This window comes from Gadus morhua, chromosome 8 (genome assembly GCF_902167405.1).
Source record: "Gadus morhua chromosome 8, gadMor3.0, whole genome shotgun sequence".
In the NCBI taxonomy this organism is placed as follows: domain Eukaryota; kingdom Metazoa; phylum Chordata; class Actinopteri; order Gadiformes; family Gadidae; genus Gadus; species Gadus morhua.
Window position 1 is genome coordinate 8,647,209 of NC_044055.1, and position 21,479 is coordinate 8,668,687.

The 21,479-nt window shown below is 43.8% G+C and overlaps 1 protein-coding gene across 3 annotated transcripts; it reads right to left on the reverse strand.

Annotated features, from left to right (window-relative positions):
- Positions 1-739: 739 nt before the first annotated feature.
- atp6v1h (ATPase H+ transporting V1 subunit H) lies at positions 740-21,271 on the reverse strand. Of its 3 annotated transcripts, none has more exons than XM_030364773.1 (14): positions 21,172-21,271; positions 20,267-20,421; positions 18,305-18,404; positions 17,574-17,663; positions 16,629-16,742; positions 14,912-15,016; positions 14,160-14,219; positions 12,232-12,329; positions 11,623-11,815; positions 5,659-5,837; positions 5,077-5,202; positions 4,209-4,310; positions 3,511-3,624; positions 740-1,166 (listed from the first exon to the last, which is right to left on the reverse strand). In XM_030364773.1, the coding sequence occupies exons 2-14, from the start codon at positions 20,368-20,370 to the stop codon at positions 1,097-1,099; spliced, it is 1,455 nt and encodes a 484-aa protein (XP_030220633.1). In that variant the 5' UTR covers positions 20,371-20,421; positions 21,172-21,271; the 3' UTR covers positions 740-1,096. The 3 variants fall into 3 exon arrangements, with proteins under 3 accessions (XP_030220633.1, XP_030220634.1, XP_030220635.1); XM_030364774.1 differs by lacking the exon at positions 21,172-21,271 and adding an exon at positions 21,007-21,109; XM_030364775.1 differs by lacking the exon at positions 14,160-14,219.
- Positions 21,272-21,479: the final 208 nt, after the last annotated feature.

Below are 21,479 nucleotides of genomic sequence, written 5' to 3' on the forward strand. Positions count from 1 at the left end.
GGAGGGAACTGACTTGCTTTTATAGCTTTTAGACATCTGGATGTGGAGTACCCTGAAGGCTGCTGCTCAGCAACAAGTCTGCATGGGCCCAGACGGACTGGAATCAATAATATCACAGCAGGTTCGGGGGCGGGATCTAGCTTTAAAGTCATAAAGCTATCATATCCCTCGAGCGCTATTGAATGTCCAATCTTTTTATTACAAACGTAGTTGCTCCTTCATTCATACATTTTCATGTAGGAAAAATGTAAGATTTGTTTGGAAGACTGTTACTTATATATAATTTAATACAAATCTATTTATTTTAAAATCACATTGAGGATACTCTGATGAGACATGGATCCTGCAGTTTCATGAAGGATACAATTCAATTATTTATTTTCAGAATAAAATAAAGTACAACTTCCTTTTTCAAATTTTAAATCGGCTGCACTTCACTGGCACTGTTAGGTGGATTTAAATATATTCTGCATAACTAATAAAAGATAACTAAGGACACATAATTATGGCTATTAAGAATATTAAATTCATTCATTATCTTTATTTTTACTTGGTATGACTTCTGGGAGTTTACTTGAACAGCTCCCATAAGATTGATGAGGTGGTTTTACATTCCCACCACCTACTTTTGTAAAACTTTTGTAATATTGCAATAGACCGCTGTATCTTTGAGGATCAGAGATAGCGAAAGCAACTTTCACTTTCACTAGCTGTGTCAGTCTAAACAAAAACGCAAACACACCATAGAAGCTTCTTTATTGTAATGAACGCACACAAATATACACAAGACTTAAATAACTCTTTTTAACCATTTTAAGATAATCACAGACATCGAGTGCTACTTCAATCACTGCACAACACATAGCACGAGGGGAGCTGACATCCAGAAACCAGAGCCCAGAGAGACGGGTCGGGCGGGGAGAGGGAGAGAGAGAGAGAGAGGCGCGGTGCTCCCCCCTTTCCCCTGCCTGTCCCCACACGAAATGGAATGAATAAACGGTTGCTTATTACGACGACAGCGAGGGCTCTTCACATACACAGAAACACAGTCATCCGCGGACGCCCCTACGCATAAATATCCATGGCGACCGTTGACTCAGCTCCTCGCTGCCACGGCTTGGGCTTGCTGCTGATCGCTGGACTGCAGTTGTTTGCCCAAGTACTCCCTGTTAGGGAAAGACAACAACAACAACGTGCATAAGTAATGGGATGTAACACACGAGTAGAGGGACTGGTGGTTCTACCTCTGCACCGAGATGTTGCACGTTTCGATGAATTACAAAAAGATAAAGAATATTTGCAAATGTCAATATATTTGCAGATATATGGTTTGAAGAGGCAAACACAATATTTGAAATGACAAAGAAATTCAATTGCCCATCAAATTAGTTTAAAATAGAATATCGGATGATATTTGCAAAGCGTTTTAGCCTTGAGATTATAAAATGGGATCATGCCTAAATGTCACATTGCTAGGTATCCTATATATGACATTTACAGATCTGCCATCTTAAAATATAAAAGGTCAATAAAGGCTAAAGTTATGTTTTTTTCCATGATTTTCGAAAGGCTCACACAAGCATAGCACAGAATAGAATACATGGACCTTGTTTTTTTTTGTATTATGTGCTGCGGGGCGAATGAGAGTCAGTTAAATGGTCTAATTATTAATAATCATACAATCATTACTATAAAACCCCAAGGTACAAGAGATATTACATTTAAAAGACTCAGAAAAACCTTGGAACACGACAAGGTATGACAAAGACAACCACTCTTTCGCGTTGGGTTATTTTTCTAATTGATTTTAATTTGGGCACTATGGCCTTAATGGGATAATACATAGAGCTGAGACCAGGTCAAGAGCTTTTCACTTCTACCTAGTTCAGAGTTTTGAGAGAAATCGCAATCAACACACGTACAAACCCAAGATCACAGCTTTCAAGGCAAACGATTTACCATTAACGTTGAACAATTAAATCACAAAAATCTCGTGAAAGTATTTTCCTTTTCAAACCAATTTGAGAAGATTCAGACCAAGGACATAAACTGAAACGAGAACTGTTTTCTCCCCAATTGACCCCCTGGCCTTTAAGCAGCCCACCAGGTTCATTGCCGACCACAACAATTAAGCACATAAAACTTAATCATAAAAGTTTAAAAAATTAAAACTTTCTCCTTGGAGGCTGCTCGAAAAAGACATGATGATGGTTCACAATAGCCATTCAATTCAGACATTCACCGTCTACAGTTGTCATGGCATCGGCATCCTTTATAATAAGGAGCATCAGAGGAGCCTTTCAGAAGCAGCAACAGCCCACACAAGGTGAAATGGTGAGCAAGGTGTTCTGCGTCGTGCTGAGGGGGGGGAAACTGGCAAGAACTGAAATGATCTCGAGTAGTCAGCTCAAACCCCGCTTAATGGAGAAAACAAGGTTGAAAACAATAATAACAAAAGGAGTGACTCAATTTGAGCATTTAGAGAGAAGATCGATATTCGACATGCAATCAATCATTCCATCGATCCTGCACTTCATATCCATCAATGATGGCATAGCGTTCAAAGTTTCCACATGGACGTTATGTTGCCCTGTCAGTCCATTTGACATGCGGTCGGTTAAAGGCTCAGCTCAGCAGGAAAACGATCATATGAGGAATAAAGAATTCATTCATTTTATGAATCAATATCCATAAATACTGAATATCTATCTCGTAGTTTCAGATATGTATGCAGGCACATCGTGCATGGCAGAAGAGCTCCTAGTTTGAACACCTGCGCTGCATTTTAAGTGTCTCTGTTATCTATATATCTGTATTTAATTTTCACTCGTTATTGGTTACATGCTGCAGTGTTGGACGCCCTGCAATTCAATCACTCCATGGCCACTTATGACTCGTACTAAAAAAAATAACTTTTAATCTCTGCAATGTGAGGAAATAATAGAAATTCTTCCATCGATTTTCAAGCATCCTTGAGAGTTTGTCGAGGGAGGTATATGTGTTTACAACGGACGTCGATACTTTACACATATCCTCTACTGGGGTGGCTCAGCTTTCATAGTCTAAGAGAAGCAGGGACTGTATTTCTTCTTTGTAGAACAGGGCTTTTGTTTTGAGGAAAACTTTATCAGGAAGTACCACCTGACTTTCTCCTATCCCTTGGTAATTGTTATCTTGAACCAACGGTTCAAAGGGAACAAATGGAAAACAGGCCTTTGCTCGAGTGAGAAGGCCATGGCCTGCATCCCAATGAGATTATTCCCTTAACAGTGGCACCGTGCGGTGAGCGGCTTTCTGGGGCTAAAACAAATAGTTTCCCGGAGGCAGGAAACCAACTCAAGAAAGAAAAAGGCACATAAAATCAAGTCAATTCAAACAAAAATAATAAACAGTTACCCCCACATACATGCATGCAAACCAGTGATCCTCACATACATACCACAAACATTACATCCTTAATATCCCCACAATCATTGTACATAGCAGCTCCCACAACATAACAGTACATACCAGTTGTGGACCATCAGCTTCTGCACGGCCAGCAAGGCGTTGTAGCGGACGAGCTGGTCCTCATGGTGCATGTGATTCATCACCAGCTGCTTCCCTCCCAGCTGCTCGATCACTCTGCACAGGGGAGGGGGGGGGGGGGGGGGGGGGGGGGGGACAAGAGAGAGAGACAGTGAGACGGACAGTGAGACAGAGAGAGAGAGAGAGAGAGAGAGAGACAGACAGAGAGAGAGAGAGAGGTGGACACATGTGATGCCCTGTCTGGACGACGGTGTACGGTAAAGTCTGTCATAGGTTGATGATGGGAAACTTTTCGGGTGTGGGCCGGGAGAGAGCAACACTGCTCTGCAGTGTCTGCACAAAGACACTGAGAAGGAGATCTCCAAGGTCGGATCGTCGTCATGAAACCACCGCTCAGCCAATTGAGGATATCGTTGCGCAACGGCGATATTCTTATTTCCGTGATTGATTTCTCTTGGACAATTGATTTTCGAGACGACTAAACCTTTCGTGCCGGTCTTTCCGTGTGCAATATTTTTCAATGAAATTTGCCTCAAACTTTTCTTTGACACTTAGAAAAAAGCCCTGACAATAGGGCGAGGGTCGGGCAGGCCTCTTTAGGATGGAGCGGTGATGAAACTCTTGTACGAGTAAAGTAGGAGTGATAATGGGGTACCACTGCTGAAACTAGAAAACAGTACCGTTTCCCACGTGGGTAGTGGCGCACGTACTCCCCGACGTCGTGGGCTGCCACGGCGATGACCTGGGGGTCGTCAGACACCTCCAGCAGCCGGGTGAGGATCCTGACGGAGAGGTGTTCATCAGTAGAGCCATGCTAAACACAATCCTCTCATCAAACTCTGGTCACATACAAGATAAATCAGACGGATCAATAGGTGCTCGGAGACACAGAGAGACAGCCATATACAAATCACACACACACAGAGAGAGAGAGAGAGAGAGAGAGAGAGAGAGAGAGAGAGAGAGAGAGAGAGAGAGAGAGAGAGAGAGAGAGAGAGAGAGAGAGAGAGAGAGAGAGAGAGAGAGAGAGAGAGAGAGAGAGAGAGAGAGAGAGAGAGAGAGAGAGAGAGAGAGAGAGAGAGAGAGAGAGAGAGAGAGAGAGAGAGAGAGAGAGAGAGAGAGAGAGAGAGAGAGACAGACACTAAAGACAAGAGAGAGAGACGGAGTGTTCTTCCATCACCTAGGGGCCGTTGTCATAGTCCCCCGCCCCCCTAGTCCCCAAACTGATTTGTTTTCCAGCCAGAGATCTTGTGTTAATGGAATTTTCTGCTTGATGAAATAGTTTCATCTGGACCAGCTAGCCGCTGGCAAGGCCAGGGCATTGTCTCTGCATTGTAGCCGTAGCTCTACAGGTAGGGTTTGGCTGAAAAGCAATACTCCTGCCATGTCTCATTGAAACAGCCAACTGTTCAACTACACACCGGTCATATGAAGGAAATATTATTAGGCTATGGTTTAATGTCGGCTAGATGGAAGTTGTGACACGACACCTCCCAAATTGAAACAAAAGGGGGTCACTTGTTCTACGAGCAATACAAGTAAGCTTACTTGAGGAGCTCGTAGTTCTTCTCGTTCAGGCGGACGGCGTTCTCCCGCCAGAACTTCTCAGACTTGTGCACCGGGCTCCACTCAAGACGACCCGACTTCAGCTCCGAGCTGTACTCGTCAAACGAGCTAACGGATAGAAAAACAAATACAGAACAGAGAGGTGAGGAAGGAATGGTGCACACGAGTCTCATAGAGCCCACTTGTTATTGTTAAAAGGAGCCGTTTTCAACCGCCTATAATTTAGGTGGTTGAAATCCTAAACCTCACTGCTAGATGCCACCCAAGTCCACACACTGCACCTTTAAAACAACAGATTAAAACTACTAATCTAGAAGTTTTAAAAATAGTCACACTAAATTCAAGACAAAGGGAAGCTTATACAATCTTAGAAATTGCATAAAACCCCCAAGAAGTTAAATAACAATTAAAATATAATATTAATACCAAAAAAAAAAAAACAAGCATCAAACCCAAGTCTCAAAGAAGAGCCTATTGGTTATGACAGAGCAACCCAAGGGCTGCAGAGGACGACTGGCGGAGTGAGAGCCACGGAGGGGTCTGAGCCAGGGGTCTGACGGTCACCTGAGGTCCTGCACGCTCTCTCCCAGCTTCTCCAGGAGGAACTTGATGTCCTCCGAGATGTCCTCGTCGTCGTACTTCTGCTGGTCCAGGTTCTCCAGCTGCTTGAGGACCTTGCACTGGATCATGGCCAGGGCGTACTCCTGGCGGGTCTCCTTCTCGCCGGACTTCTCCAGCACGTTCTGGGAGGGAGCGCGCTCAGAAGTCAGTCACTACAAAACGATACAAATGCTATAATGAACCAACTCTGTAAAAGTCTGAGAGTTCAGAGTTCAGCGGCGGTAGCTCAGGGAGGTAGAGCGGATATGACTGGTCACCGCAAGGTCGCTAGTTCGATCCCCGGCTCCTCCTAGTATCGGAGGTGTCCCTGAGCAAGGCACCTAACCCTAACTGGCCCCGACGATCTGGCTGTCGCCTAGCATGGTTGACTCCGTCGTCGGTGTGTGAATGTGTGCATGAGTTTCAATATTGTGGCAATATTGTAAAGCGCTTTGGATAAAAGCACTATAGAAATGCAGTCCATTTACCATTCAGAAAAAACATAGAACTGTGAGTGGGATTGAAAGTGTCGAAATACAAAGACATAAATATAGATGTTTTCTCACAGTGCAGAGAATAAAAAGGTATATTTAAAAAATATGCCCTATTATGATTCATGCCTCCAAAACAACATTTGTATTTGTAAGACTGAAAACAGAAAAAAAAAAAGCAAGAGTTGAATGCACTAGGGGGAATATGCTTGCAGTTGCCTCATTGTATGCAGATTCCATGGCTCTTCAGGAGCCCGGCTGGTGTTTCGAGCATTCAACACAGACACAAAGAGTCAGATAGACTAAGCAACGGCAGAGAATGAAAACCACCACTCCGGGCAGAGCTATGATGAAACTGCATTATAAAAGCTCACACCCTCTGCTGTTAAAGGTCCAATGACATGAAAATCTCACTTTGGGAGGTTTTCTAACATAAATATGAGTTCCCCTAGCCTGCCTATGGTCCCCCAGTGGCTAAAACTTGCGTTTGGTGTAAAACGAGCACTAGCTGTTCTGCTCGCCTTTGAAAAAACGGAGGCTCAAGCGCGCTGATTTGGAATGTCTGTGCTCATGACGTCATGAGGAATCTCGGCTCCTCCCCTTACTCTGCCTGGCCCGCCCAGAGACGTTGGCCCGCCAATGAGACTCGACCGTGCGAGCGCCACATGTGTGTGTGTGAATACACACACTGTAACGCAAGTGTTTCTTGTCGGTTCTTTGACGTGTCTTGTATTTCCACAACGAGACTGTCGTGGGGGTTATCTGAGCCATGTTTGAGAAGGAATTGGGGGAAAGGAACTTTGGTTTGACTCGCTGAAGTACATGAACTGCGACATGCCGCCGGTTGCCGCGAGGCACCATCGCCCGGCAGCGGGCAGCTGGCAGCAGGCAGCGCGCGGTTCAGTCGACTTCAGGTTGATGTGAAAGTGGAAGAACCAGAGACGTCGCAGAACCCGACAAAGTCGTTTGTGATTCATAATATCGTCTGGAGGCGCACACAATATATTATATGATATAGATATCTATGTATTATATGATATTATTTAGATATAGAGCTCCAGGACTGTAACGCAAGTGTTGTACACTTCCTTGTTATTTGGCGCATAACGCGTCGGACTCTCGTCTCTGGTATTTCTACAACGAGACTCGTATTGGGGGTTATCTCAGCCAAGGTTGAGAATGAATTGGGGGGAAAGAACTTTGGCTTCGACTCCCTCAAGTCAAGAACATGAACCACGACAAGGAGGAGAAAGGGATCTTTGCCGGGCAGCGCTTAGGCACCTCCGCCTCCGGCGGTGGTCCCTCAGCGGGGCTCAAGCGGGAGACATTCGCCGCCAACAATCCCTTTCTCCTCCATGTCGTGGTTCATGTTCTTGAGGGAGTCAAAGCCAAAGTTCCTTCCCCCCAATTCATTCTCAACTTTGGCTGAGATAACCCCCAATACGAGTCTCGTTGTAGAAATACCAGAGACGAGAGTCCGACGCGTTATGCGCCATCACACCAACAGCAGAACGGTTATCCAAATAACAAGGAAGTGTACAACACTTGCGTTACAGTCCTGGAGCTCTATATCTAAATAATATCATATAATACATAGATATCTATATCATATAACATATTGTGTGCGCCTCCAGACGATATTATGAATCACAAACGACTTTGACGGGTTCTGCGACGTCTCTGGTTCTTCCACTTTCACATCAACCTGAAGTCGACTGAACTGCGCGCTGCCTGCTGCCGGCTGCCCGCTGCCGGGCGATGGTGCCTCGCGGCATGTCGCAGTTCATGTAGCCTACTTCAGCGAGTCAAACCAAAGTTCCTTTCCCCCAATTCCTTCTCAACCATGGCTCAGATAACCCCCACGACAGTCTCGTTGTAGAAATACAAGACACGTCAAAGAACCGACAAGAAACACTTGCGTTACAGTGTGTGTATTCACATTGATGTGGACGTTGAAGAACCAGGAACGTCGGAATATCGGCTCACACAGCTTTTGGCCGTGATAATATGTATTATATGATATAGATATCTGTGTAGGCTATATGATAATATTTAGATATAGAGCTCCAGGACTCCCGTGTGTTCTAGAATATTTACAGAACACGGCTAAAGGCTGTGTGCGCCTCGCCATTGCGATACATCCACTGTAAACAGAGCGCATGGTACCGTCCCTGGCTGCAAGCTGCTCAGGGCCACACCCCCACCCTCCTCCTTGACACGCCCACCGAAACAGCGCATTTGGGGGAAGCTCAATGTGCGACTGGCTCGGAGTGGCTGTAACTCTGCACCACGGCTGAATTTCAGGAACGTCTTTGAATACTGTGTTAGTTGCCCACTAATACCTATATTAAAGAATACATAAAATAGCATGTCATGGGACCTTTAAGGACGCACTAGACACTGCAGACCGGAGGCAGATTAAAATTCATATTTAAGTTTTTAACGACATGAACGGTACATACTAGAGGATTGGATTTGGAGTTAGGAAACTGGATATGATTTCTTTTAATCATTGCATTCTCAATAATTGTGTGCGAAACCTTGAAATACACCCGAAGTACTACAATCAACATAAATCAGTCATTTAGCAGTGGGGAGCGGAGGGTTCTGATATGGCATGCTGATTAGACCCAAAGCAATTACACCCTCCAAAAGACAAGACTACCAAAAGCAGGACCAACTTTTGGAAATATGTAAGGAATAATCACAGAGAGGCAGGGCAATAAACAGTTTGATATGCCCGGCTCGTGGACGGCTTACCTTCCACGAGCCGGGCACATCAAACTGTTTATTGCCCTGCCTTGAGGTGATTATTCCGTTTACTCTACTTCTCGCCGGCCAACATAAAACAATTCAAATACTTTAATAATTAGCCTTTCCCTTATTCGTATTGCATGCTTATTAAATGTATACTCTGTTTAAGTTCATCTCCCTCGAAAAGTAGTTCCCTTTAGAACTACGGTGAATAACGTTAGCTCAGCTGTAGGTAACTCGTTTCTATAGCAACCACACAAGGCTGCATCTGATAACTAGTTTAATAATTTAGTTGCTACATTCGTATCAAGTCAGCTTTAATGACGATCGATCAAACATGCACTCACTTATTCCAAAAAAAAATTATTTGCAATAAATGTAGGCTATAACAAAGAAGAAGAGGGGGGTCTATAACAATCCAGTTCATGATTGTTTTTACTGGATGCACGAAACACGTAAGGGAAGGGCGAGCTGGCTCTGGTTGTTTGGGATCTTACTTCAAATACCAACAGAAGTGACGGCGCCAAACATCGCTGATACAACCTTTAAATCGAAACCCTCTCTTAAAAACCGGATATAGTACTTTGTATAAAATAACCACTCTGATGGAATGATGTGATGTATAGTTACGCAGCTGGTCACAGCGTTGGGAGCTGGTGCGTGAAACAGCACCAAACCTTGGAAGTGTTTAACTTAGCTGAGTCACAAAGGGGCACTGAGCTGTGCTGAGCAACAGACATCGAAACCAGCCTGTAGTCATCGTCGAAAATGTAATAATCAAAAAAGGAAAAAAAAAACAACGCTGGAATTCTTTTACACAAATCCTGTTCTTCAAAACAAAAACAAAAAATGAAAACCTCTCATTCACAGCTTATACTGACATCTTTTGTCGCTATTTTGATTGCCCACGTTTTCAGTCTTGGACATCAAATAAGCAAATAAAATATCCATTTAGCAGAAAGAGACGAATTGTGCCATGGCCTCTAATATATTCCTGACAAGAGGCACGGAAAGGGAGAATTAATTATCTGCAAATAGCCGAGCGGGGAACGGAGCACTGCTTTTAGGACTACACTTAATGCCCAACAGACTACCTGAGCCGTGTCCATGCGTCGCAGAAAGACGCAACATCACCATAAAATTGCATTAATGTCTGTTTATGTGGCTGTGCCTCTTCACGGTCGGCCTCACTTTGTTACGAAACGAGTTCATCACGGACTGAATTTGCTGTGATGAGAGTGAAGGATAATTAGAAACAAAACATGCAGAGCACGAATATTGACACAAAAGCACGACTTACTCGTGACCCATCACTTCGTGTTCTGCAAACAAACGTCTCAACCGCCAACAAACGAGTGTCTATGTGTCCATGAGCTGGACACCTCACCCTAACTGCTCCCGACGCGCTTGCTGTAGCCTTGCATGCCTTACACCGCCGTCGGTGTGTGAATGTGTGCATGAATGGGTGAATGTTGGATAATATTGTGAAGCGCTTTGAGTGGCCACTGGTTAAAAAAGCACTATTTAAATGCAGTCCATTTAGTCCATTTACCAGACGCATTAAGACCCAACCATATCCCCGACATATATATACTAGTGCAGAGGTCTTCAACAGGGGATCCGCGACCCCTAGGGGGTCCGCAGAGGTACTGGGGGGGGGGGGGGGGGGGGGGTCGCGCAAGTTTTGGTTAACATGAATCCAACACACTAGCCGTGTTTACGTAGACACTTTTGATCCAATTTCTAATCGGAATAGATCTTTTCCTATAATGCGATCCGAATGTACTATATATATATATGGCATTTACTAAAGTAGTAAGCGTACGTTCGAACGTACGGTCTTTTGCGCACACCTGACACATCTGGGCTGGCTGCGACATTTTTATGCATTTGATTTTAATGAGAGCCCTGCCTGCTCGTTCAATTACGATGAAGGACAGCACATTGACGTCAGTTTCTCGTCCGGTCTTTATATCTACCCCCTCCTCCGCCACAAACAATACGTATTTGGATGAGAGTAAGCAGCGAAGACTGTTGGGCGAGAGCAGAGAAATAGTCTGCCAAAGACGTTGACGTTGCTTAGCAACCAGACACGCTGGGGTAGATAAATTACCGGACTACTCGCGGAGTGTTAACAAAGACAGTGAAAGACATCACTAATTTTCGTTTCCACATTAATGTTGTAAAAATGTCCATTTGAATAGCTTTTATGCATGATTACATGCAATTGACCGACATTGTTGATCTTGGCAGGTATCAGTTTATTATGTTATGTTATGTTTATGAATGGCAGTGGCATGGCCACCCTACTCACTGTACGTTGCGCATGTTTAAAATAAAAACATGAATATATGAACCTGGGTATTATTTGAATGTCTTAGTATTGAATGTAAAATAACAAGGTACATTTATACATGGCACTATAGGACCAGTTTAATATAAAACACAATTTTATACAATATATAAGTAGGGGGTCCCCACTCCAGCTCTCCATCAGTTTGGGGGTCCTTGGCCTGGAAAACGTTGAAGACCCCTGTACTAGCGGGATACTGAGAAACGTCTTTTGATTCCTTTGTATGTCTGGTACATGTGATGAAATTGACACTAAAGCTGACTTTGACTTTGACTTAACATGCCCGCTCCATCTTGAAAGAGTGATATTTGGGATAGACGGGCGCCTTACCCGGAAGGCGGCCAGGATGATCCGGGTGACCTTCTCCTTGACAGACTCCTGCAGGATGTCGGAGAGCGCCGGCACCACGTTGTAGCGCCGGAGCTGCTCGCAGAGCTGGGGGCTGAAGGCCAGCAGCCACACGCAGAAGATCATCTGGTACTGCAGCTGGAAGCCACACTTGTTGCTCAGCACGGCCGTGATGCTGACGGGGGGAGAGAGAAGGCGCACACACGCACACGCACACACACACACACGGCAAGAAAATTATAAAAAAAAAAGGATAGAGAGGGTGAACCCAATTTAACGCTCCGTGAAATGTACCTAAAGCTCGTTTCCTTTTATCCTTTCAGTAACTGGAATTCAATTTAAAATGCTATTGATTCACCTGCACAATGCATGTGCAAAAAGTTTAAGTCTTACGCATAGCGTATGCATGAATGATATTTGACTACCTGTACAACTAATACAAACACCCTTTCAAAAGAAGGGCAAGTGCTATGTCAATCACGGAAACGCTTGACATTTATCCTGAGGCCCACCGCACACACTCTCTGTAATACCCAACTCCACAGTAACAATGAGGGTCGGCTGCTGAAGGCTTCAAACTGTAGCGCTCACCAGTTTACACCGTCAGCCTCCACCCAGGCGAACCTGTACTCGTTGATCCTGAGCATGAGCTGCAAGCACCCGGCCACACACTGGACATACTGGGAGCTCTGCAACACACACACACACACACACACACACACACACACACACACACACACACACACACACACACACACACACACACACACACACACACACACACACACACACACACACACACACACACACACACTTAGAAGGGATGGGCTAGGCGGAGTTGCCTTTGCGGGAGACGGGCAGAACGTGATAGTGGTAAAAGGTTTAGTATCGACAGAGCAAGACCATTCCAGAGAAAGGGGTGAGGTGGATATCAGGCAGAGACAGCACAAAGTGATTAAGACCGTGTCTGTGAAAGGCATTCCCACCTCCGACCTGACACAAGGCATTGCACATGCGCCCAGGGGTAGACACATGCTAGATTGCGCACGCACACACACACACACACAGACGGACGCAGATACACACAAAAGAGAAACGAGAGAGTGTGGGGAAGGAGGAAGTCCCAGCACACCTGAGCAGGAAGAGAAAACGTGAATGGTACGTGAGATTAGAGTAGAGCAGCTTGAGAAGAGAGAAAGGCTTAGATTAATGTGCACACAACTTGGGTCTGGCAGGCGGAAAAGGGAAAAGGAAGGAGGGCTATAAGGAGGAGAAACTGGTTAGAGAAAAGAAAGAGTGAGAGAGAGCGCAAAGTTGATTACGTGGCTTCAGCAGGTTTTTGGGATATCAGCTGTACAGGAAATCAATGCCGTCTTAAAAGACCTATGAAAAGAGACTACTGGTGCCGTTGCAGCGGCGAATGCTTCTCCCGTGTCGAGTGTTACGTGTATTTCTGGGCCAAAGTGGGGTCCCTGCATGCACTATAGGCAATTAAGCATTAGGGAGCACTTGCTTAAAGACATGCAATTTGCACTTGGGCACCACAGCCTAACCGGTGGCAGCCAACACCATGCTGTCTTAATGGATACTTCCACACTGTATCTGGCAGACTAAAGCAGTACTGCTGCACTAGATCATTGGCAAAAAAAAATAAAACGCTCCGCTAATTGCACACGCACATCTGACAAATCCGTGCACACCATTATGGAGAGCACTTTTCCCTGTATTCGCGCGGGGTAATTCTCTGCCCGCGGGAGTGATCGTAAAGCCTGCAAAGAGGAAATCATTCATCAAGCATGCAGAAAAACGAAGTGAAGCAGCACACAACCGACTCCGCCATAGGCACAAATGCTGTCGTTGCTCTCGTGCTCAAAATTGTTTTCCTGCTCGCTCTGATATTTTTTGTGCTCGCACAGGTTTTCCTTTTAGCACTGAGTGGGCGGAGCTGACAATGGCAATTGTTTTGTATCCCTAAGTGGGATTGGGTGCTCTAACCTTTTTGTTTATTCAGAACAAATATACTAGCATTTTTGCTAGAGCACGAGGGCAAAGTCATCATTTGCGTGCAAGGGGGTCGCAGTTTCTTGGTGCTTCACTCCATGTGCGCGCTCAATGAATGATTTTCTTTTCGCAGGGTATATCATTGCTCTGGCGGGCTGAGAAATACCACGCAGGGATGCACTAGAAGGGCTCACATCGGGCACGCGGCAGTGTGATTTGCGCACGCTCGCAAAGTAATTGTTGCTCACGATTTTTTGGCAGGGATTGTGCCGTACCCTACATGTGGTTCACTTAAGCCTGGGGCTCCAAAAGGAAAAGCAGCTGGAGGGAGATACAAGTGAGAAGAATGAAGTGGTAATGACCGGATGGGAGGGTGAGAGAGAGTGTAGAGAAGGTAGAAGAGAGCCCACAGAAGCCAGCTTGCACAGACCCCCCCTCCCCATCGAGGTCATGGGGCAGAGGGGGGGGGGGGGGGAGCATCCGGGCCTCTTAAGGTGACCTACTCCATTCATACTCACTTCACTGGGGGAAATAGTCCCTGCGCCAAGGCCTGATTCAGGACCTGTACCATGAAGGTTCTACCAGGAGATACAAAACAGAGATGGCTCATACATCTCACCACTTTCAGCAGCAGTGCCGCTGCTTATATAAGACACATTAAATAAATAAATAAATAATAAATAAATAACCCCCCCCCCCCCCCCGGTGCCTTTCAGGGAAACAAAGGATACATGATGCTTTGGGGGAAATAAATAGGCCGATTTATGATTACTAGGTAAAAGCAAAAGACAAATCCCCTTTTAAGTATTTTCTCATCCTCCACACCAGTGTGTTGCAAAGTGCTTCATAATTGAAACCTATCAGACATCAAAACAAAAAACGCATCACAACAAGCCAGGGCTGATCTTCATGTTTATATTTCTAAAGTGGCGTAGGATTGTTTCTACCGCTATCAGCTTAAAAGACAACGATATCCCTCTAAATAGGAAGCTTGCTGCATGTAGAAATATGATGTTACGTACAAAACAAATAAAGATTTATTCATCCAAACTTTAAATACATAGTGAAGGTCCTCTGATAATTCAAACTGCAGTGAAGTTGAGGCATGATACAAAATTAAATGAGTCAACATCCTTTTTTGGCTGGTTGTAAAGATGACTAAGGAATTCAATGATTGAAAATACCGTTTCATATTGTGGTCTGCTTTCTTAATCATAGGCTGTTCGTAAAAAGTTAGGATCCCACTCAAATCCCATGGCTCTGCATTTACCTGGGAACTGAGCTGAGTTTTGATCCAGTTGAAGTAGTAGTTGAGGTCACTGCCCTCCATAAGTTCACGACCCCAGGCTGCCAGCTTTGCAATGATCCTTGCAGCCTATAGAAAAAAGGGAGAGGACCCAACATCAACCAATGAAAACATTTAAACATGATAAACAGTTTGACTGCCAGAGTACGACACAATACTAAGTCTTGACAATTTAGACTTTATATTGACAAAAAGCAGCTTCTGAAACCACATAACGAATGACACTTTTCCTACCACGCTAAACAACACAAATATAAACATGCATTTAAATTGTATGCGTATATTATATTTAACCAAGGGGGAATTGACTACAGCTGGGAGTCCGAACGATTCACAAGGTCACCCTACAGACCTCATTTTTGCATGACAAAATAAGGAATAAAGGAAGAGTGAAAAGCCACGACCCCCATCAACATGCAAATCACCTCTCGTCCTCTACGCTGCCTGCACCTACTAATTCCGCCAGCAAATTGCAATTCTGCTGCAAAACAGAAGCCGAGGGCTTCCTGTGATCTCCCCTCAGGCTCCATGCAGGCAGAAGCTACAGGTTGTGCTACAGGCACAACTTCAGCTGAGGGCAAATTGACCCACAAGTATTCAAAGATAAACAGGGGCCTCATTACAATAAAATGAATCATTCCATGAAAAAGGTTTGTTTTTCATGGAATGATCCTGTATGAGTGGTGGGACTTCTGGGGGCCGTTATTAGGAAAAAGTAAAAAGTGTCTGCATGGCGGGAGAAGCAGTATGGGGGCAGTATGCGTGGGGCTGCGGGGTGCCATCTGGTAACGTTGTTTGAGCTGCATGGGTGCCGGCCTCTCCCCATCACTTGCATTGGGGCTGTGAGGTTGGCTCTCTCGTGGTTCAAAGATCTGTCATGAGGGAATCTAATTGCCAGTTTTTTCGACGAAAATGGGGGAGTCTGATTTGCGAGGAATTATTGATAGTTGAATTAATTATTTCATGATTGGAAACGGTTCATTGCAGAGAAGAGGAGTGGGCAAAACATTTCTGAATCTTTTTAATTACTGCTGCATTCTAGCATTGCGAGACCCAGCTAGATGAATCCAATCACAACACCAAAATTTGCAATTCCCTCAGCTCACCAGCCAGAGTGTCTCAATGTCACACTCAGATGATGGCATAACCTTGGCATGCACATTTGAAACTGCCAAGCCCCCTTCCCGTCACAAGCATAAGTTGAGCAGAGAGCTCATTTCAACTTAATCCTGAGGTTGGCTGATTTTGGCATATTGAGCATGAATCTCATTAGCGATATCCACTCATTATTTGATATGAACCAGATATAACATGGTCGTCAGTATTGAATCAGCTAAACTGAAAATGTATCTCATGTGGACCACGTCAGTAGTTTCGGAGAAAGAATGAGTCAGATATGTATTACACACATCACTTTAGTTCACCATCATAGGTAGGAACGTGTGATATAATTCTGCATCTCACTCATTAATGGTTCTTCTTTCTGTGTGATTGTGTGCGTGCATACGGGTGCTTGCGGGTGCGTGTCTGTGTGTGCGTGTGACAGACCTCAGACATCAACAGCCATCTCACAGACATCAACAGCTATCTCACGGCCCAGCACAGCACCATGCTGGGGCCCACAACCCCGTGGTGGGGCCCATAGCACCGTGGAAGGGCCGTGGCGAGGGCCCTGACTCACCATGTGGACGGTGAAGAGGTCCTGGCGGTTGAGCATGGGCAGAAAGTAGGACCAGGCCGTGTTCTTGGTCTTCTTGGCGTAGTCGAAGAAGATGTTCACCCTCTGATGGTTTTCCTGAGGACATTAAGAAGGCTTGTGTGTGTGTGTGCACAGGTGGCGATTTGTGAAAAAAAACAAAAACGCTTTTATTCATGAAAATAAGATCAAGGATTTCAGAACTCACTAATTTTACTCATCAAGTAGCCGAGCGCAATATTATTACTCCTACAGCCTGTCTTGAACTTTACTCATGCAGAAATAGGGGCTTCGATCAGGATCAACAAAATAAAACATACTATAATTGAATCCCCCTTCCAATACCACGGATAGTTCCACTCGGCTAGGCCTGCCAAAACACTTATTTATGAACTTCAATAGAATATGATCTCAAAAGGATGTCATCTTTTGTCTCTAGGGGCCCGAGGGCTGACAGTGCCTTTTTCATGTCGGATTTTATCATTCTATCGCACAATAGACGAAATAAAAGCGCTTGACTGTTTCGAATAGTAATAATTTAGGTTTCTCTCACACACACATCAAGCCATCCACATAAATCAAAGGCCAACAAACGTATAGGTCTGTGGACTTCAAAGCGCTAACCCAACTCTGACACAAGGTGTAATCTGCTATATTAAATTAGTTATCACCGTGACTGTAATATGCCATGTTTTACCAATACATTATTTTCAGTAGGAATGCAAACTGCCATGTAGTTATACAGTCATACGTATATTCAACCTGCATCACATAAATCTGATATCAAGTATCAAGTATCAATACATTGAGCTACAAGAACGAGCTGCAAAGTGCATAAAGCCAAAGAAACAGAGACCCTATCAGAGACCTTTGGTCAAGCGAGAGTGTGGTGCTGTAGGTCACAAAGCATTAAGTGATGTTTGTGTTTACCTGCAGGGTGTCATCGATCAAGGTTAGGATGTACTGGACTGTTTGCTCCTTGGATATATGAGCCATCAGGTTTAGGAAGGTCTTGGCACACTGAGCACATAGGAGGAAAAACAAAATGAGCTGGAATACAAGCATGCATTTTAATGCCATTGTGCACGTATTGCAGGGTTTATTCGAAGGTCAACAGGTGCAAGAATAACATGGATTGGTCAGGAATAGTGACATAAGTTACTGGTATGCTGTTGTATGTAAGCGAGGTGTCTCTGGTGTGAAGAATGACTAACAATTTTAAATCTGCAGTATGTTTAACCATTAGCAACCTCTAGTGGTTGAGTTGTAGCTACGGTTACTGTAGTCTGAGATCGTGGACCAGAATGAAACCCTTTATAGAGAAAGAATCCCTGATTGGATTGACTCCTGGATGGGCACATTTTATTCTTGAGAAAGCTCCCAGTACAGAGTGTTTTTAATTGAGTAAACAGCTGCAGTAGAAAAGTAACATAGTGCAGGTTTAAATGTACAATATGAAGAAAACTTAGTTAGCAAGAGATAAAGTAATATATATCTTGCTCGAGAAACTATCTCAGAAACCGGGATGGTTGGTCATAGTCAAGGTGTAACATTCTGTGGGCAAACTCTTTGGATGGGTAAATAGAAAGACCAAATTCAACAATATAGAAGGCAAATATGAGAATTAGAGAATAGAGATAATTAAGAAATATTCACAGAACCTGATGGCCTTCATTTGTCAGGATGGTCTGCTTCTCCTCAGAGTGAGCCACCTCAAACTTCTTGATGAACTCACAGTCTTCTGCAGAAATCATCTGACCCCTGTGAGAAAACAATATTGCCAACAAAAATGTCAGATGGATCAAGCATAAACTGATTTAGAGCTTTGATACAAAGTTACGTTACACATATACATTGACAATTTACTATTGCTATCTCACAATTCAATGTGTTATGCCAATTGTAATAGCTGATAAATTGCCAAGCAAGATCATCTATACAGATGAAAATATACTTCAAAAAGACACATGTACATTAACAGCCACTCTATAATTGCTGTGAATATCTCACGATTTCCTCTCAAAGAAAGACACAGAGGCAGCATTCCATTAGTTGTTAGCTCTTGGCTGCTTCCTAAATATCCAGATGTTTTCCCTTGTAGCCACCTCCCCTTATATGTAATAAGTTATTTGCCGATTGCAATAAGGCCTATGTTATTAGACAAGGCGAAATACAAGTCTTAATGTTGTGATTCGCTGTGATCATAAATGGTGAACGTCGCTTTGAAATACACTTCAGCAGCTCAGTTATCTCATTTTAACACATTTTTTTTTCTTCCTGCTTGTCTTCTTGAGGGTTAAATGAATGAGCAATAGGAATCCTAGGATGTAGGATTTCAAAGCCAGGGAAGGTCAAATGGAATATGCGATAGAAGTGTCAAATGTATTTTAATTTATATAATATTTTGTTTCTGTTGAGTTAATGGCATCTAGGCAACCATTTCTCTATTTATGTAACCTTATTTCATATGAAGGCTCTTTAAGAGTGGATTGAATATTTCAATGAAATAAAATACCTTTCCATTATTTTCTCACATGGATAAAATAAAACAATCAATTCCTAAATGTCCTTGTATTCTGCTTGGAAACCACATGGATGCCTGTACAGCCAAAATGAAGAAGTGTTAATGGTGCTTTCCTGAATCCTCTGACGCCAGCCTTCCGAGTTATACTTTTGACGTAATTTCCGGTCTCGGAGCATTTATAGCGTTCCTGTTCGTCTTTGTGATTGTGACTGGCTAGTCGTTGTTTATTGAAAGCTACGTAAGCCTCTTTAGCAAACCAGCCCGAAAACAACTTTACGTTGTATTGCACGCACAGCAAGACCATGCAATGTATGTGACCGGAATAAAGTAGCAATGTAATCAAGTGTGTAAGAGCATTTAAAATCAACATTAAAATGACCAACGTGGTACAAATACAAAGAAAATAAATCTCTTCACAGGCGCAGCCATTTTGTTGAGAGAGTCATCATCACTGCTCTCAGTCTACTCTCAGAATTCCAAAAGAAGAAGACAAAAAGGGGATGTGCCTCTGAGAAATGACGCAAGAAATCTGGGAGATCTTCAACTTTCGGCTCAGAAGTCTGGCGTCGGAGGATTGAGGAACACACCATTAGCATTGGGACAGTGAGTCACCAGGCACAGACTGAGAAAAACTGAACCATAGTCAGAGAAGGACACCATGTAACAAGACTGTGTGTACTTCAATCAGCCATGCTAAACAGCAGAGAAAATGGGAACCAGCCCTTCAGAAGGGAGATGGCCTAACAACTGGAAAGTCACTTGCTCAAAGCGGAGCTCCTACTGGCTAAAGTGTCAAGCATATTTTGAGGCAGACACCTAGTTGTTTACTGCTCACAACAAGCTATTTGTTGCCCCTTTTCATTAGCTTCCCCTTTAGGGTTGACTGTGTGCAGGGAGGTGAATGTGAGCCATCAAAACTCAAGCACAAATCTGACTGGCTTTGGCGGGGAGAAAACTATATACCTATAGCCTGATAAACTTCATGGAATAAAGAAGATGAAATTGAGGTTTTCATGAAATATTTCAACGCCAACATGAGTTAAACACAAACAAATGACCATGCTATGTGGAACAGTATAGGCTACTGGTTTCTACTTACTGGAGGTAGGACTGCCAGTTGACCTGATTGGCCCGAACCTCTGCTGCCTTGGCAGCGATGATGTTGGTCGGGACCGCCGCGTCCACAGCACCTCGGATGTCCATCTTGTCTTAGTTGATCTAGCAGTCTGGGTCTAGTTTAAAATGGGACTTCACCTAGGTGGATTCAGCAACAAGAACGATAAATCCAAGGTAGTATTCTAGGTCCACTGTATTCATCATGGCATCTCGTGCAAAGAACTTGGATCCAAATCCCATGAACTGTTTGTAATATATGCAATATAAGCAAAGTATTTGCATGATGAAGATCTAATATATAGAAAAGAGCCTTAATAAATAATGTCCAAGTGGTTCTGGCGAATAGCTTACCACATAGGACTGGCCCCTATATAAATACATCACCAAATTAAAACCGTGCAATGTGAAGGAGTGGCTAAGGAATTACATTTGAACGCTAATAGTTTTTCATTCTGTACAAAAATAACAGCCAGGGGGGTGTGATGAATGATCCGTGTGTACTGCTAGCTAAGTTCAGAGATATTTGATTTTAGGTCATGCTAACAGAGCCAATGTCACGACTTGACACAGTCCTGTCGCACAACGAAATAATGCAGCATTTCACATAGTAACGTCGCACCAGTGTGACTCTCTAGTGGGTTTATGTGAAATACGTTAGATCGCTTAGGGACGGTGGGTTACCCAACGATGGCGATAGAAATAATCATAAGACCTGCTGCTAACCTGCATAGCAAGGCTGAGTTCACAGGCTAGGTGCTGCTAAACCTACAGCGTCGATGTCTAATTAAAACACAATGTCAATATACATACACGGGCATACATGCGAACCGTAATTTCACTAGTAAATCATAAAGGAGAGCAAAAGAGAGACATATGTCCCATACTCACACACAGTTTGGCTTCATTCGGCGAACAAGACAGCTGACCGATAGCGCGTCACGCTCTGTCATGTGACCCAGATCACATGTTGTAGCACTACTCCAGCGGCCGAGGTAAAACCAAGTTGGAAATAGTTGTTATTGTGCATTCTTTCATTATCATATGTTTCTTAAGAATATTCATAGCAGTTTTAATTTAATCTTTTATTTGGTATTGTTTGCATCTTGCTTTTTAAACGGAAAATGCTATAGCCATGCTACGTTTGTGTGTGTTTGCCGTAGTTCTACTGTAGGCCTGTAGGGATGCAATATTGTATC

Bases quoted from the DNA above. Each gene is read 5' to 3' on its own strand.
- atp6v1h (XM_030364773.1), bottom strand. From the start codon at position 20,370: ATGGACATCCGAGGTGCTGTGGACGCGGCGGTCCCGACCAACATCATC. The intron at 16,743-17,573 runs GTAAACACAAAC...TAATGTCCTCAG, and splicing joins TGATCGATGACACCCTGCAG to GAAAACCATCAGAGGGTGAA. The intron at 15,017-16,628 runs GTGAGTCAGGGC...TTTTTTCTATAG, and splicing joins ACCTCTTCACCGTCCACATG to GCTGCAAGGATCATTGCAAA.